General features: G+C 41.7%; 1 protein-coding gene across 4 annotated transcripts in view; it reads left to right on the forward strand.

Annotated features, from left to right (window-relative positions):
* Window positions 1-16774, forward strand: part of Nme7 (NME/NM23 family member 7) — a 129326-nt gene that overhangs the window by 61833 nt on the left and 50719 nt on the right. For all 4 annotated transcript variants that reach the window (XM_087579962.1, XM_087579961.1, XM_087579963.1 and 1 more), the window contains 3 exon segments: window positions 4190-4254; window positions 6289-6357; window positions 11311-11412. In XM_087579962.1, the coding sequence (XP_087436088.1) occupies window positions 4190-4254; window positions 6289-6357; window positions 11311-11412 (236 nt within the window).

The following is a 16774-nucleotide window of genomic DNA, read 5'->3' on the forward strand; positions in this document are numbered from 1 at the left end:
GCACAGCTGGCTGTGCAACGCTTGTAGGTTTTTGCCGATCTTTGCTTCACTAAAGAGGCACAGTCAAGAACTTCTCCTGGTGTTCCTGTTGGTCCCTCCTGCTGATTAGAGCTGAGGCTGAGGCCTGGCTGTCTCTGCTAGGTCACATCATCACTGTTGCTAACCCAACTCTACCAGACTGGACTGCGGGTGTATCTGTGAAGTGTTTGTGAGTGGATCGAGCTGCCGCCGCCTGCTGACCTGTGAACTGAACTGCTGATTTCCAGACAACCCGGAACCTTTCTAAACAGGTTCACTTCCCCATATTCTTCTTTCCATTACCTCTGGTGGGTGGTGGGCTAAAAGGGAGGTTAAAGCATGTAAGAACCAACATTCAAATTAAGGTTTGAGAAACTAAAGTTACGAGGGATAATCAGCCATGAGTAAGAACTTCGATTAGTATAACAAAGTTAAAAGCTGGTAGGGAACAAGCTGGCTTAAGGTCTAGGCATTAATTCATAAATAAATCAGCCCCCATGTCATTATTCTGGAACTGGGGTGGACATAGAAAAAGCTAATGGTTACACTTTTACTTGACAAACTGTTGCTTTAATACCTAATTTTGGAAAGAATTTTTGCAATTAAGAAAACATAATTTTTATTTATTAGATTATCATGTGTATGCATGTTTTACCTGTATGTGTCCTTAGTGCCCTCAGAGGCTAGAAGAGGGTTTTGGGTCCCCTGGAACTGGTGGTACAGATGGTAGTGAACCACCATGTGGTTGCTGGGAATTGAAACTGGGTCCTCAGGAAGAGCAGCCAGTGCTCTAACCACTGAGCAGCCTCTCCAGCCCCTGAGTGTAAGTACGGATGCCATTTTAAAGAGAATAGCTAGCAATAGTTACGGCCACAGGTAAAATCCCATAGCTAGCAATAGTTACGGCCACAGGTAAAATCCCATAGCTAGCAATAGTTCCGGCCACAGGTAAAATCCCATAGCTAGCAATAGTTACGGCCACAGGTAAAATCCCATAGCTAGCAGTAGTTACGGCCACAGGTAAAATCCCCGTGAAGACCGTACATGGGAACTGAGTCTCAGAGAACAGCCTCCACCTGCTTAGCTGCTTCCCCAACACTGAGGGAGTGGCCTCAGTTTGTTAGCTGTGGCAGAACAGAACGTGTCAGCATTTGAAAGACCTCCACAGTGTGGCAAACTGGTGCTTCCCGGATGATCACTGTGTGGTACAAACTATACAGGCACAAAGTCTACGGTACACCAGAGCGTTTAATGTCATGGCAACAATCAGAGACTTGCCATGGCAGACCTTGCAGTGACCTTTGGAGAAGCTCCCACTTGTCGTGTAAGAATATGGGCCTTTGTCTTGAATTGCTATTAAGATACTCCACCATTGTCCAACTAAATACGCTTAGCCGAAACAGCGTCATAGATTGAAGGCTAAAGTGTATACAAGAACCTAGCCGCCCTCCATTAATTTTGAAGTTCAAGAGACTTTAAAAATATTTAAAACAGCATCTCTCTTATCACTAGTAAATATCACTTTTTTCTCAAAACATTATTTTCTGTTAACATACAAAGTATTTGTTATATTTAAATTAATAACCATTTTAAATTTCTGTTTTAATTTACAATAAATACTATTAGATAGAATCTATATAAATAACAGTTCTTTAGAATCTTAAATTTTTCTAAGAATTAAAGGGTCCACGATCTCAAAAAGTTTGGAAACTACAATGAGCACCACCTTTTTTTTTGTTTTTAAACTGTAAACTTCAGAGAAACTGGCGTCCTCACCTTGTGGTTGATATCACTAGGCCTTTACAACAGTTCACCTCTGACTTGCTTTCAGCCCCCATCCCACGTCAATTACAAGAGCACTACTGTGTTCTAATTCAGATAGTAAATAAAAATTCACATTAAGGCACTGTTCTTGCTTGGTGACTGGACTAAGTACATATCCTGATGGTATAGAATATGGTATGTATGTATATGTGTGCGCAAGTGTGTGTAAGAGACAGAGAAAGAGGGAGATAGAGTTGTAGTTTACTTGAAAAGTCCAAGTTACCTTGTAGGCAGCATACAGGGATTGGTGTCACAACTCACAGCAGCTAAGGATGCTCACACTGGGTCTGCATAAGAATGGGCCCCTCAGCAGAGAGGAGAGAGAGGCTCCCAGACCCTACCCCTCACTGGTAGATCAGAGTGCCTGGTGGGGTGTAATCATTGTTTTCACTGTGTCTCTAACCCCCAGGCTCCGATAGACTCTTCCAACCTAATGGTCACACAGATGGCCCTGGTTAAATGGGTCACGGCCAAATCACAAATCAAAACCAAGTTGTGATTCTGAGAAAGGGCCTGGTGGGGGTGGCAGTGGTGATAGAGATGGGAGGGAGAAAAGAGAGGGAAGGCAGGAGAGAGTAACAGAAGACATTAAATAATGCATAAATTGTGAAGTAACAAAATTAATCAATAAGAAATGTTTATATCATAAATTTTTAAATGAAGCAAAACTATCTCAAAACTATTGCCATACAATTATTGTCAACAGAAACTCCTCTTATAAAAACCACCTATTCATGAAGGAATTTGTGCCCACATTCCTCATGTTGACATCCAGGACTGTGCTAGTTAGTTTTTGTCCACTTGACACAAATGGCGAGCTATCTGGGGAGAGGTACTCTCAGTTGAGGAATGACCTCTGTACTCTCAGCCTGTAGGCAGGTCTGTGTGGCAGTTTCTTTATTGTTGGTTGATGTAAGAGGGCCCAGCTCACTGTGGGCAGGGCCACCTCTGGGCAGGTGGTCCTGGGTTGTGTTAGAAAGCAAGTGGACCAGGGAATAGTGGCAGCGGCCTTGATTTTATCCTAGCACTGAGGAAGGGAAACAGAGGCAGGCAGATCTCTATGAGCTGAGGCCAATCTGGTCTACGTAGCAAATTCCAAACCAAGAAAAGCTACATAGTGAGACCCTGTCTCAAAAAGCCCAGAGAAGAAGAGGAGAAGGGAGAGAAGAAGGGAGGAGGGAAAGAAGGAAGGAAGGAAGGAAGGAAGGAAGGAAGGAAAGAAGGAAAGAAGGAAAGAAGGAAAGAAGGAAAGAAGCAAGCAAGCACAGCCATGGGGAGCAAGCCAATGATCAGGCTTCTTCCACGGTCTCTGTTTTACTTCCCGCTTCAGGTCCTGGCCTTCAGTTTTGTACCCTGACTTCCCTTCATGAAGAAGGGGCAGCTATAAACTGAAGTTAAACCCCTTGTGCCCCAAGCATCTTTTGGTCGTGCTGTATGTCTTAGTTATTGATAAATTGCTGTGAAGAGATACCATGACTAAAAGATAAAAAAGAGAGCGTTTAATTAGGGGGTTACTTCAGTTTCACAGGGTTGGTCTATCCATTATTGAGGGAAAGGTCATGGCAGACGGGCAGACCTGACACTGTAGTGGAGCTGAAAACTTAACTCTGATCCTCAAGCCTGGGCAGAGACTGGAGCTGGTGTGGGCCTGTGAAGCCTCAGAGTCTATGCTGTGACCCACCTCCTCCTGCAAGACCACACCCCTCTTAATTCTTCCTAAACAGTCCACCAACAAGGAACCAAACAGTCACATGTACTTGCCTCTGAGGGCCATTTCTATCTAAACCACCACAGTGTATATCGCGGTGTGGAAAGAATCAAGCTAGCTCCACAGACCTTCAACTGGGTGTAATCTTTCTTCTTTCTTGGCATCAGTCTCTTTTTCTGAGTTGCTCAAACTTCTCTTTAGCCCATCAATTCTCTTCAGGATTTAGGAATGATATATGTTTTAATTCCCTCTTGAAGTCTGCCTACTTTTTCTAACACTTTGTGTTTTCCTCCTAAATGCAGCATCTTGTCACTTCCTTTGGTAATGTTATTTTAAAAGCACTTGATTTTCATTTTATTTACATCAGTAGATTTATGGGGCCTTAAAGCAAATGTTACCTTAAAAGCTTTTTTCACTGTTCTCAGGACCATCATTGATATTCTTGAAGCCGTTACCAGGAACCGAATGATGAGTGCGGTGCTCAGTTCAGTAACTTACTGGCTCTCTTTTGCAGAGACATTGCATTTTCCTTATTTGGAGTAGAAACAAAGGTCATTGTTGTTGAAAACATGTATTGCTTAGGAACCAAAATTAGTTCCAATATTTTATATTTTGACCCAGTTTGTTCTTCGTTTTTAGGAATGTTGGGAAAGATTTTAATAGCTATTCGAGATGCATGCTTTGAGATCTCAGCAATACAGATGGTAAGTGCTTTGCAGTGAGCCGTACTGTATGGGAGGATTGGCTTTTAATAACCCTTAGAATGTGTGTAAGCGAATGGTAACTGTGCACTCGAGATTTGGGTTTATTAAAATTAAAGAGATGGTGGCATAGGCCTTTAATCACAGCACTCAGGAAGGAGACGTAGGTATGCATTTGAGGCCAGCCTGATGTATGTGACAGGTTCCAGGCCAGCCAAAAACCACAATAACAACAAAACAAACTAAAATCACAGCCACAGAAGACGGAACTCAAAAGCTTTATAATGAAACGAAAATATTTTAATTATTTAATTGGCATAATTGTTTACTGAGATACTAATATTCAGATGACACACCAGATTTAAGCCTCAAAGTTTCTTCATTTTGTGGAACTTCTGCTGAAAAGTAGGAAGCACAGTGACAGACAGAGTGAGGTGCATCAAGGAGTGCTGTGTGTCCTACGTTTCTTAGCAAACAGTGAAGGAAGAATTGTTCTGATTCCCTTGCCACTCTCAGCCTGGGCCTGGTTTCTAAACTGTCCCTCAAGTGTTAGTGTACATAATCTCCCCATGGCCCTTAAGCCTCCCCATACTGGCTGAGAATCGCCTTCTCAGACATTCTCAGAAAGTCCTTAACTGAAGCCATAGCACATATTTCTGTAACTCAACTGGTGCACTTGTGAGAGCAGTAATAGCGTACTGGTGAATGAGTGCACGTGTAGGTCTTTAGAGTCAGCATTGGTGTCATCGAAGGTCAGCAGTTTCCTAGGCATGTGACCCGAGTTAGGCATCCTTAGTCTCAGCTGTTCATCTAGGCCACAAGAATGTTACTTGCCGGGGTTGGGGATTTAGCTCAGTGGTAGAGCGCTTGCCTAGCAAGCGCAAGGCCCTGGGTTCGGTCCCCAGCTCCGAAAAAGAGAGAGAAAAAAAAAAGAATGTTACTTGCCACTGTGGGTTTTATTAAGTTATATTTTATGTCACATTTTGATTTACTAGTGGTTAAGGTTGAAGAATGTAGCATTAAGCATTTAAGTCAAACCAAATTCCCTCCCTGTAATAGTAACACTGCTCATGGCAGTCTGTCCTTCTGACGTGAGTGTTGACTGTAGACTGACGCTTCTCAGTGACTCCAGAGAAGCAAAGAATGAATGGGGGTAAAACTAGGGTTCAGACCCCTTTCTTTAAATTAGTGCTTGAGTTTGTGAGAGTGTTAAAGTTATAAAATTTTGTTCCTGAGTGTAAAGCCAACCTTGATAAGGAGTTACTTGGTCACGGTGTGTTTTATGTACACACTGTCTATTCGCACTTGTGTGTTAGTAGGAAGTCCAGTTGTTGTGTCTAAGTGCTTTGTTACAAACCAGTTTTAGTGATTTTTTTCCCAGATTCTTCAGAGGGCAATAGTGTGGCTCTCTATTCTCTCTCCAAGATCTGAAGGACCTGAACTTGTTGCATGGCTTCCTTGTATGTCTACTCTACCAATAAACAGCACCATACTGCCTGTGCCTGTTTTGTCGTATCAAGAATAGAGCTTCACTCCTGTAGTCCTAGACTATTGGATGAGAGCATGGCCAATGGGGCGGATTCTGGGAGTGATAGAAGGCCAGTTCAGAAGTCTCCTGTTGCCTCTGGATCTTAGCAGTGACATGCATAAGCCTGAGCTTCTCATATGAGGTGGCACATGTATGAAACCTAGTTATGCCTCACACATAAGTACTTGATAAATCTCAATAAATAAGTAATCAGATTAATATCGATCAGCTGGTCTTTAATAACATATTCTTCTAAAAAGAATCAATTATCCAGGACTCACAGTTTGAATTTAAAAGAATGAGGCAGGTATGGTAGCAACTAGCTGTAATTTCAGCCCTTGCAAGGCTGAGGTGGAAGAGCTGACGTTCAAGGGCAGCCTGGGCTTTGTAATGTCTTTGAGAGCGGTGTGAGGAAAAGGCAGCACATAGCAGAAAGTGGAAGTGGAATGACAAATGCTGAGTGCCAAGGGAGCTCACTTGATTGGCTTATGATTCTGTTTTTACCATAGTTCAATATGGATCGAGCTAATGTTGAAGAATTCTATGAAGTCTATAAAGGCGTAGTGTCCGAGTATAATGTAAGTATGAACATAATGTTAAATAATGGGACTAAATGACATGCGTGTTTCAAATCTTGGGAATCTTATAGTTTATAGTTTTGCAAAGTGTTTTAAAGGATGATTTATAAACCACATATCTGTTAAAGGATTAGCAGCACAAGCAACTCAATAACAAAATGACAACCTGATTTTTAAAACAGACAAAGAGCCAGGTAGTGACGCGTGACCGTACCTAATGCTTGAGAGGAAGCAGGAGGATCAGGAGCTCGGGGCCGACTTGGACAGCATGGTCAGAAACAGAAAAGAAAACCATACAATCTAAAAATATATTTCTTAAAAGAACAAGTACGATTGGCCAACAGATGAATGAAAGATGCTCAACATGGGCTGAAGAGAGGGCTCAGAGGTTAAGAGGGCTCGTGCTGTGTCAGAGGGCCCACATTCAGCTCCGGGAACCCTTGGGTATTTACTCTTTTAAATCTTTTATTAGTCTATGTACGGATGAGAATGAGTATTAGAAGATTGCTATGAGAATTAAGTGAAACAGATCGTGTAAAGTGGTTTCTTCATTGAGAGTGCGGGGTAAATATGAGCTGCTCTTGCTGTTGTTTGTATTACTGTTTAGTTTCATAAATCTTTGATAGATGATTTTTGTTGATAGTTTATACTTAGACTCAAACTTACTTCAAATTTATGTTCTTAAAAAATGATAATTTTGACCTGATCCTGTTATTTTGAGACCAGCACATACTGATTGAACATCTACTGTAGACCTTACAGTTTTGTGATAAAAGGCACATGACTTGCATTGACAGAAATTAAGTTCTAATGAGGATAGGCATTAGTTCAACCATTCCGTGTATGACTGACTGTCAGCTTAGGTCAGCAAAAGACGCTTAAAAGATAATCAACCAAGCTTTTAGAAACTTTTCTCCTTAACTAAACATTGGGAAGACCACGTTTTGAGTGGATTTTGCTCCTGTCTGTTCTTCTCCCCTTTGCTCATTCGGAGTAGCCTGGGTATCTGGTCCTAAATGTTGTCTGCTGCCAGCGGTAACACAAAGTGAGGGCCACAGCCAAAGTGGCAAAGGAAGAAAGAAAGGATGAAGAATGGCAGATAATTTGCTTCTCTTCTTTTCAAAAATGTGTTTGATATCTCTTCTGCCTGAGACCTTGGTATTTTATGTATAGACAGTACTTTAATAGCATGAAATGGAATATCAAATTCAGCAGAATTATGCATAAAAATAGCAAAGTCACTTTGGGGTAAATTCAGGGATTCTAATGAGAAGAGTTCTGTAGCACATGATTTAATAAAGCCCTTTCTTCTTCTGTCATTTCCATTAGGTCAGGTGACAGCGTTTGGGTTAATATTTAATATTTAAATGTGCCCTATAATGAGTTGTTTTAGTTTGGTCTGCGTGTTACAAACCCACTGAACGCAGAACAAGGGCTGGCCCAGCCCGGCACTCCCACTCAGTCACCTGCCGTTCTTCTTCCTCAAAGTCATTTATTTTCACCTTTGTCTACAGTGCTTTTCAGTGTTGACAGGACAGGGAAAGATGCACGGAGTAGTCCAGACATTGAGAAATGCTCTTCTCTGGTCCTGTTCTTCTCTATTCCATTTCACACTGAGTGACAATCCCAACGACTTCCCCTGGTCCTAGGCGTTATTTTGTCATTGTCTTATTTCTGTGTGCGATGACTCTGCAATGCACCACTAATGCTTTTCTTTGATGATCTTTTTTCTGTTGTTAAATATATTTTTATTTATTTATTTATTTTGGGAATTTCACACACGCATGTGGTGTATTTTGATTATATTTTCCCCATTCTTTCCTTAACTCTTTGCAGAGTTTACCACCACCACAAGCTCTCACTCTTCCCAATTTGGTTTCCAAAACTCAAAATGAACAAATAAACAAACCAACTACCCCTGCAGTGAGCGTGGTAGCTTATTCCTCCCATCCCAGCGCTCAGAAGCAGCATCCAGGAGATCTGTGTAGTAAGGGTCAGGCCAGCACAGGCCACATCATGAGACTTTGACTCATAATTAAACACATAACTAAACAAACAAGTAAATAGCCTGCTGAAGCCAGTTGGGACTGCCTGTGTACTAATGAGTGGGAAGCCCTTCTAATGCAGTTGACCTACCTGGAGCCGTCCTCTTAAAGAAAACTAATGTTTTTCTTTGGATCGTTATCTTTTTTCTGTTTTGAATATATTTCTGTTTAACTTTTGGGAATTTCACAATGTATGCAGTGTATTCTGATTATAGTTTCCCATCTGTTGCCCTTAACTCTTTCCGGATGCCCCACCCCATGCCCAACTCTCTCTCCCAGAAGCTATGTAAGGTCTGCAACCCCTCAGTTAGACATGAGGGAGGGCTTATGAGGCCATTGAATAATTATCTTTAAGACAGCTATGTACAAATGTGTTTTGACTACGTTAAAGACAAGGGTTTGGGTACTGGCTTCTCACGGCTGTTTTCTCTTTCTGTGTCTGTTTGTTTGTTTGCTTGAATACTGTGTGATGTGTCTGTGTTTGTTTGTTTGAATACTGTGTGATGTGTCTGTGTCTGTTTGTTTGTTTGAATACTGTGTGATGTGTGTCTGTTTGTTTGTTTGAATACTGTGTGATGTGTCTGTGTCTGTTTGTTTGTTTGTTTGAATACTGTGTGATGTGTCTATGTCTGTTTGTTTGTTTGTTTGAATACTGTTTGATGTGTCTGTGTCTGTTTGTTTGTTTGAATACTGTGTGATGTGTCTGTGTCTGTTTGTTTGTTTGTTTGAATACTGTGTGATGTGTCTGTGTTTGTTTGTCTGAATATTGTGTGATGTGTCTGTGTTTGTTTGTCTGAATACTGTGTGATTTGGGTCCATGTCTAAGACTGGCAAGCCTTGTTGCTGTTGCTACCTGACTTTGTTCACCTGTCTTTAATTTTTTTCCTTAACTTTTACGATTTCTTTTGCTTCTTGCTGGTTGTGGTGTTCTGTTTGATACTTTTCTTCCTTTTATTTCCCTTCCTAGTTCACGTCGGATTTAGAAGTTTATGGATAGAAACTTGGTGTATTTTTATCTGTTATTTCCTAAAATAGTTTGTTAACTTTTCTTCGAAGACACCATGTTAAATGGTGGGACTTTGTTTTTCCTCCCTGTGGATTTCCTTGTTTGTGCTGAAGCAATTGCAGGTGCCTGTCTCAGGTCATTTACCTGCAGGGCAGTGCCCTGTTCACCCAGGTCACTTACCTGCAGGGCCGTGCCCTTCTCACCCATCCAAAGCACTACTTAGGTTAGTGTCTTTGGTTTTATTTCTAGGTTTGAGTCTTCTGCTGTTCAGTTTTCCTCAGAGTGTCCATATTTCTCCTGTAATCTGAGCATGCAGGCTCATCTGTGACAGCCGTATTAGCAACCTTGTGTTCGTTACATTGCTCCTGCCTGTTGGATCCATGGCTCCTTACTGACGCTGCTTCTGCCGGCAGCTCGCATCCTCTTCCTTCTCATGCCTGGTACCGACTAACCGTGCATGAAGTGCAATGACATGGATTGTTCCCTGTAAAGAGAGTTGGGCTTTGGTCTGGCTTTCACTTAAGTAACTTTGGTTCAGCTTGACTCTGGGGAGGCTTGCTTCCAAGCTTTGTAAGGTGGGCAGATGCCACTTCATTATGTAGGGCCGACTTAGGCCAGCTATGGAGTAGAGCCCTTCTGAGGCCTCCACCTGATGATGTAGAGCCTGGATATTATTGTATTGGGCCTCCACCTGATATGGAGCCCGTGTGTTGTGTAAGGGTTTTCCAAGCTTTGGATGACAGAAGCATGGACTCCTCTTGTCCATCTTGAAGCTGTGGAGCCTCCTGCTAATTTACCTTCAGTAGGGAATACATTGTTATGCACTTATCCAACACACACACACACACACACACACACACACACACACACCACACAAAAGAAAGAAAGAAAGAAAAGAAAAGAACCAGGAAAACAATCAGCTTCTAAATGCATGTCCATGACCCGCATCACTCCTTCCTCGTGCTCTAACAATTACCCTCTGCGTATTCTGACGAGCCCGAGTGTGCATTTGCTTACACGTTCTGCAGATGGCGGAGACCATGTATCATGTGACCTCACTATTTAACATTCTTATTTCATCTGTTATCGTGCAAATTTTATGATTATGTTTTTCTTTGCTGAACAATATCCTATCACCAAACTTTTATTAACTACTCATTTGCCGATAGATATCTAACTTCTTTCCATTTCCTTGCTCCAGTGGATACAGAAGCAGTAAACATGAGTGTAGAAAAGCTCTATGGTAGGGTGTGGAGTTCTGCTGTATTCTTCCCTGATGATCATGTCCGCTGGCTCCCTTAATGCAGCCTCTGCAGCACTGTGGGAATGTCAGGCTCTACTGTACTTTCCTACCTGCCCTGTCCTGCCCTTTCTGTCTGTGCCTGTTTTATGCAACAAGATGGAGGAATTATCTGGCCTACACGGTCCCCCTTCCCGAGAGTCACAGTTCCTTGGCTCCACCACTCAAATGTGGAAGCCAGCTCATCTAGTTTTCTCTTAGTTTCTAGATGTTAGTCTTTGTTGCTAACCACATAATAGATTTTTAAAGGTCCCGTGGGAGAAACATGGCTATTGATATTTTAGGAATATTAATTTGATGAAACTGTTGATGGAAAGAGGGAAGTCTGAAAGGAAGATGTGCTAGAAATGGCTTAAGCGAGCAGAGGAAGCCTCAAAAGGCTAATGGTCCTAGGAGTGGAGGTGAAGGGATGAGAGAAAGTATTTCGAAGCAAGGTGGCCATAACTTGGAAGGAACTTGTGTGCGGGACACAGATGGGAAAGAAGTCAAAGGTGGCCGACCATTTGGGGATGGGAAGTAGTGGTAAAGTAGCACAGTTAAAAGAATCGTGGTAACATATCAGTTATTTTAGTTATCTTGTTTCTCTTACATGGATACTAAAGGACATGGTGACAGAGCTGTACTCCGGCCCTTGCGTAGCAATAGAGATCCAGCAGAGCAATCCTACGAAGACGTTCCGAGAATTCTGTGGACCTTCCGATCCTGTAAGTTAGTAAACTACCGGTCTATTTTGTGTTAAGAAGTAACTATTTTAGCAAGTTTAATTTTTTTAGTTTTTTCAGTCTTGCAAATTATATAAAAGTGAATACGCAAGAAAATTGCCCAAATAGAGAACGAGCCAAGTCTTATTTACTGTGGCAGAGATTCTGTGTTTTCTTGTTCCATTTTCTAGCTTATTAGCCAAGAAGCAATTTTTTAAACTTTGAAATAAAAGTTTTCTAAGGTGTTCTTTCAAATAGAAAGAATATAAAGGTAACAGTGAAGATTGTGAACATCATGGCTTTAGATGCTTTAAAAAATGTGAGCAGTTGAACTTGTCTGAGTGGTGAGTGACGACAAGTGCACATGGAGCTTCTGGAACAATCGGGCTTACCGAGGGAAATACAAAAAAGACCAAAACATCGGTAGTTGAGGCAAACTCAATGGTGAAGAATCTTTGGGTCAGAGAGAGTCCAATTCAAGGACATTTTCAACCTTCTCAGAGGAAGAGAGACTGAAGGGCAGACAGGCGGGTGCAGGGGAGAGAACAGGAAAAGCTGCATCACAGGGACAGGGAGAACAGTGAGGGACAGAGAGCTTTCTGTGGTGTGCAGAAGATTATTTCTTTAGTTTCCCTTAAATGCAGTTTTGGAAGTATGAGGAAATAGTATTTTTCCTAAGTAAAGGAACTAAGAAAATGTAATTCTTATATATTAGGAAAGAAGAATTCTTTATATGTAACTCAATTTTAAAAATTGTCACAGAATTGTTTCTTTGATACAACTGGGACACATTAAATTGCAAAAGGTTAAAGAAAGGGATTTCAGTGAAAGGGGGCAGATCTGAGAACAGCAGCTCGGCCAGCAAGGCCTCCTCTGTAGTTCAGGGAGGAAGGATAGAATCGAGACAGTGGTAGCATAGAGTGGTGTTGATGCTGTGCATTTTCTGACGTCTGTCACGAGAGGCTGAGAGGACACCTTTGACCTGAGGACAAAGCCATTTTGTTAATTTTAGTTTCTGTTTTCTGTTTGATAACCAAATGGGGCATTTGTTAATTTTTATTTTGAAGAAAATTAAAATCTGATTGATCAGCTGGTCAAATAGGAAAACTTAGAGAAATAAAAATAACAAAAAAGAAAGAAGTTAAGCTTTATCATTGTTTCCTTTCTCTCAGTCAGTAAGTGGTTACTGAGCTTGTGCTGACACTTACGGATATAACGATAGAAGCTGCGACCAGGCGAAGTGTACATGCAGAGTCTGAATACACAGCAGGCTAAGCTAGAAGGCTCATCGGAGCTCATAAGTTCAAGGTCAATCTGGGAAAAAAGAACAGAAGCTTCAAAGGATTTTCAGACTATCATTTAACCGCCATAAGTAGTTAATTTTCATGCATTGTGGCCATCCCACTGTTAAATATTTACAAGTATAATGGAAACCCAGAATTTTAGCATAGATATCTCCATCTAAGGTTGGCTGGCAAGACAGCTTACCGAAGAGTATGTGTCATGAGACGGAATGTGAAGGAGGAGTCGGTGATAAGGTGGCAGATGATGCGATTAAAGTCATGGCTGCAGGAAGAAGCTTTGCTTTATAGCGAGCTCCTTTCTTCTTGCTCCAGCACGGACGGGTGACGACAGAGGAGGAGATCTCTGAGGGAGTTGGGGTTGAATATATGGATGTCCATGGGCATGAGAGTACTAAGGAGGAGAACAGCCAGTTCTCTTCCTTCACAGACGGTTATTGAGTGACTGTTTCTTGGGGAACAGTGTGTGCAGGCTGCAGGTTCTGTGGCAGGGGCATAAGGAAGGTGACGGAGCTAAATCTCTGTTCCTGCAGGAGCTCAGGTTCATGGCTTGGCGTGGAGATGCGCAGTTGCTCGGGTCTTGCCTCTAGGAGGTGTAATTGCTCCACTCTGGGTTTTGATGTTGTGTTTTTCATTTTTATTGTTTATAAAATGCTACTAGATCTTAATAAGGACAGGCACAAATTCAGATTTGAATGGAGCAGTGTCAGACATTTACTAACGTCCAACAGCCAAGGCATTGCTAGATATTTCTTGGAATCTATTATAAGAAGGAAAACAGAGGCTCACAGGCAGTAGGAAAATAAATGGGAGTCAGATAAGTGCTTTCAGGGAGGTGTAGAGACTCTCTGTTTTGTTTTTTAAAAAGGAGTGATTCTGGTTTTTCTTGAATAAGTACCAAGGTTTCTAAGTGGGCAAATCCTACAGAATGGAATTTCCCGAAGGCGAATGAAAATCTACCCTCCCAGTTCAAGGAATAGCTAGAAAGTTTAGTTTGAAACATTTGGTAGACCATTGTAATAGATGATAAGGCTACTGAGATTATAATAAATGATGTACTGTTAATTCTTTCTAATTATAAATCAGTTAGAGTATAAGGTGCCTGATTTAGTCCCAACAATGACTCAGTGACATATAGATGCTGTCACTCACTGATGTAACTGTTACCTCGTTTTACCCACAAGGGACTGACTGACCATAAATAAATCTGCACAGACTCTGCAGTCAGGCACCTCTGCCAGACGGTCCTTCAGGTTAGCAATGAGCATGTCGTCATACTGAAGGTTCTTAATTCTCCAGAGCTACATCCCCAGCCCTTCCGTCTCCATGGTTCACACTGTTCTGGCAAGTAGCTTGAATACAGACGTGTGCAGTCGCCACCAGAGAAGCAACACACTGTAACACCAGGCCGAGTGTCTGTAAGATGCTCACTTGCTGTTTTCGCTGCCTCTCACTAAGCCGCAGTGCAAACTGGGACAGAGCACATAACGTTTCCCTCAGGAAGCTGACACTGCAAATATTCATGTCACCGGCGTGGGGGTACATGTTTGTAATCTCCAGGGTTGGGGAGGCAGAAGGAGAAGGTTCATGAGCTTAGGGCCAGCCTCCACTACACAGTGAATTCAAGTCAGCCTGAGCTACATGCAACCTTGTTTCAAAAAACCAGGGCTTGGTTAATTACTGAACTATCCTGGTGATTTTCTAAACTTGCTCCTTTCTAAACCTCATTCTTAAATATTGCTTTATTTATTCAAACTTATGCCAAGTACTATTTATGTGCCAACATTCCTAGTCCAAGGATGCAGTGGTGCCAGACGAGTGACAGAGACTCACTATCTGGCAGCGTCTGTTTCACTGGTAAGACAGACCTCAAAACAGGTACAGTAAGTCCCCGGAATGGAGTGGGAGTGATGTGGGGAGGAAAAGACGCCTGTCTAAAGATGGACGGCAAACATGCTCTGTAAGGTCTTTCTCCTGCCAGTTCAAGAGCAACAGTTGTGTTTCTCCTGTAGGCAGAGAGAAGTCAGGAGTAGCATGAAGAACAGACTATGGTTAGGAGGGCAGTCTCTGGGCAGGCACAGCTCGCTCCCTTAGCAATAGCTATGCACCATGCACACGTCATCCACGATGCACTCGCAGGAATCCCGCTGACACGTAGTCCGTTCCACCATTTGTGCCTAGTGGGATTGGTGTTCGAGTGTGCCATTCTTGGAGAGAGCTAGCTCAGCTCCTTCCTCTGTGGACAGTCACACACTCTCATACTCTCGGTGACTCTGGCCTAGTTTTCTCTGTAATAAGAATCAGCATCTGAACATTTGCATGCTTTCTGGGCAGTCCACTTCCTGCTGCCACCCTGTAAACATGGGGAAGGAAAGGAAGTTTTACTTTTACTTTCACTGGCATTTTCAGGGCACCAGTTATTAAACAAATATTCAGTATATATTTTTGAAAGAATGGGTGTTAGTTTAAGCAGCTCTTTGTCTCTCTTCAATAAATATTAATTAGTAATGCTGTTTTCTTAAGCTCTTTTGAGGCTGAGAATTTAGCTCAGTGGTAGAGCCTTTGTCTAACATGAGCGAGGCCCCAGGCTTACTTATTTTTCTCTCCACTGGTAAAAATATTACTGTATCCTTTGCCCTAAAAGACTTTAGAATAACCATATTCCAGTCAGATGAGTCCCTCTGACAGTCAGAAGGTGGAACTCACGCTTGCCGGGAGCAGTGCACCCTGGGACAGAGGCACAGCACCAGCTGGGGCTGCTAGCATTTTGGAATCCCAGGAGGCTGGCGCACATGTGCCGACTTTATCTCCCTGACACACACATGCTGTTTGTCAGTTTCAAATGTCGGCTCCCAGGGGCACTGCTTAGGACAATAGACTGTGCATTGAGATGGAAGAAATATGCTGAAACCTTTTTGAGGTCCTGGGAAATGACCAATTTCAGACATAAAGGACCCTGTCACTTTACAAGTCTACCCAAAGGTAAAAAACCAACCACACCGCACCGGGTCTCAGTCCCCACTCAGTTCTGATTAGTGTAACTAATACTCAGCATGGTGCCTCAGGATGTGTCCCTGAGACATTTGATTCTCTCAGTGAGGCAGTCCGAACCTCTGAAAGACCAGAGAAGGACATTTAGAGCCCTCCAGTGCAGCCCGTAGGCATATGTGACCCTCTTAATTTTGAATGTTGATTTTTGTTTGTTAATACCAGCTAATAAACAAAATCATTATTTTATATAGTTGATTAAAAGCATGATTTTTTGAAAGCACTTAATTTAAATATAATGAAAATGTTCACTCACATCTGACTTAGGAACTAGTTATTCTTATTATGAAAGGAGTTTGTACTTTTCATAAAGTACTTAAAGGAATGAATTTTACATTTTAAAATAAAACTCAAGCTCAACACATTTTTTTTAATTTAGAGAATACTTTATTAGTTTTTGTAATCAAACCCACGTATATAAGACCTTACATATTTAATACAGTGTGTTACCCCTGTACAAATGGAAAAAACTTAAGTTCAACATTTCTAGACCAATATGGCTGTTAATTTCTGTACAGTGCCAACTCAACACAGTAAACGGGGATACTTTTTTCGAAAGTTGACAGCACAGGTAAAGTTTCAAAAAATTCAAATTATATATCTGTATATATATATTTATATTTATATAAAAAGACCAATAATAGCAGTGTGTTATGCATCAACAGCAGCAACAGCTTTTCCAGGTTCTGCAGTCATCTGAACAAAACTGTAGGGACATCCAGCACACTCCATTGAAAAAAAAAAAGTAAAAAAACAAAACCCGAGAAAACAGCACAGTTCTGTTACTCTTGTGGTACCTGGCACCATTTTTTTTTTAAATTAGCTTCTCAATCATCATCTGGAAAGAAAACATTCTGAGCAACATCATTAAAAACAGCTCTGATAAAGCACGGTCACTACTACGTATCATAAAGCAGGTATAAGCTATTTTACATCCACAGAGGTATGATACAGTACTGTCCTACATCTATAATACTAGAGGATACAATTTAAAAGGCATTATTTGAGACTTGATT

The sequence above is a fragment of the Rattus norvegicus genome, chromosome 13 (assembly GCF_021556685.1).
Source record: "Rattus norvegicus strain SHRSP/BbbUtx chromosome 13, alternate assembly SHRSP_T2T, whole genome shotgun sequence".
NCBI classification, from domain to species: Eukaryota; Metazoa; Chordata; class Mammalia; order Rodentia; family Muridae; genus Rattus; species Rattus norvegicus.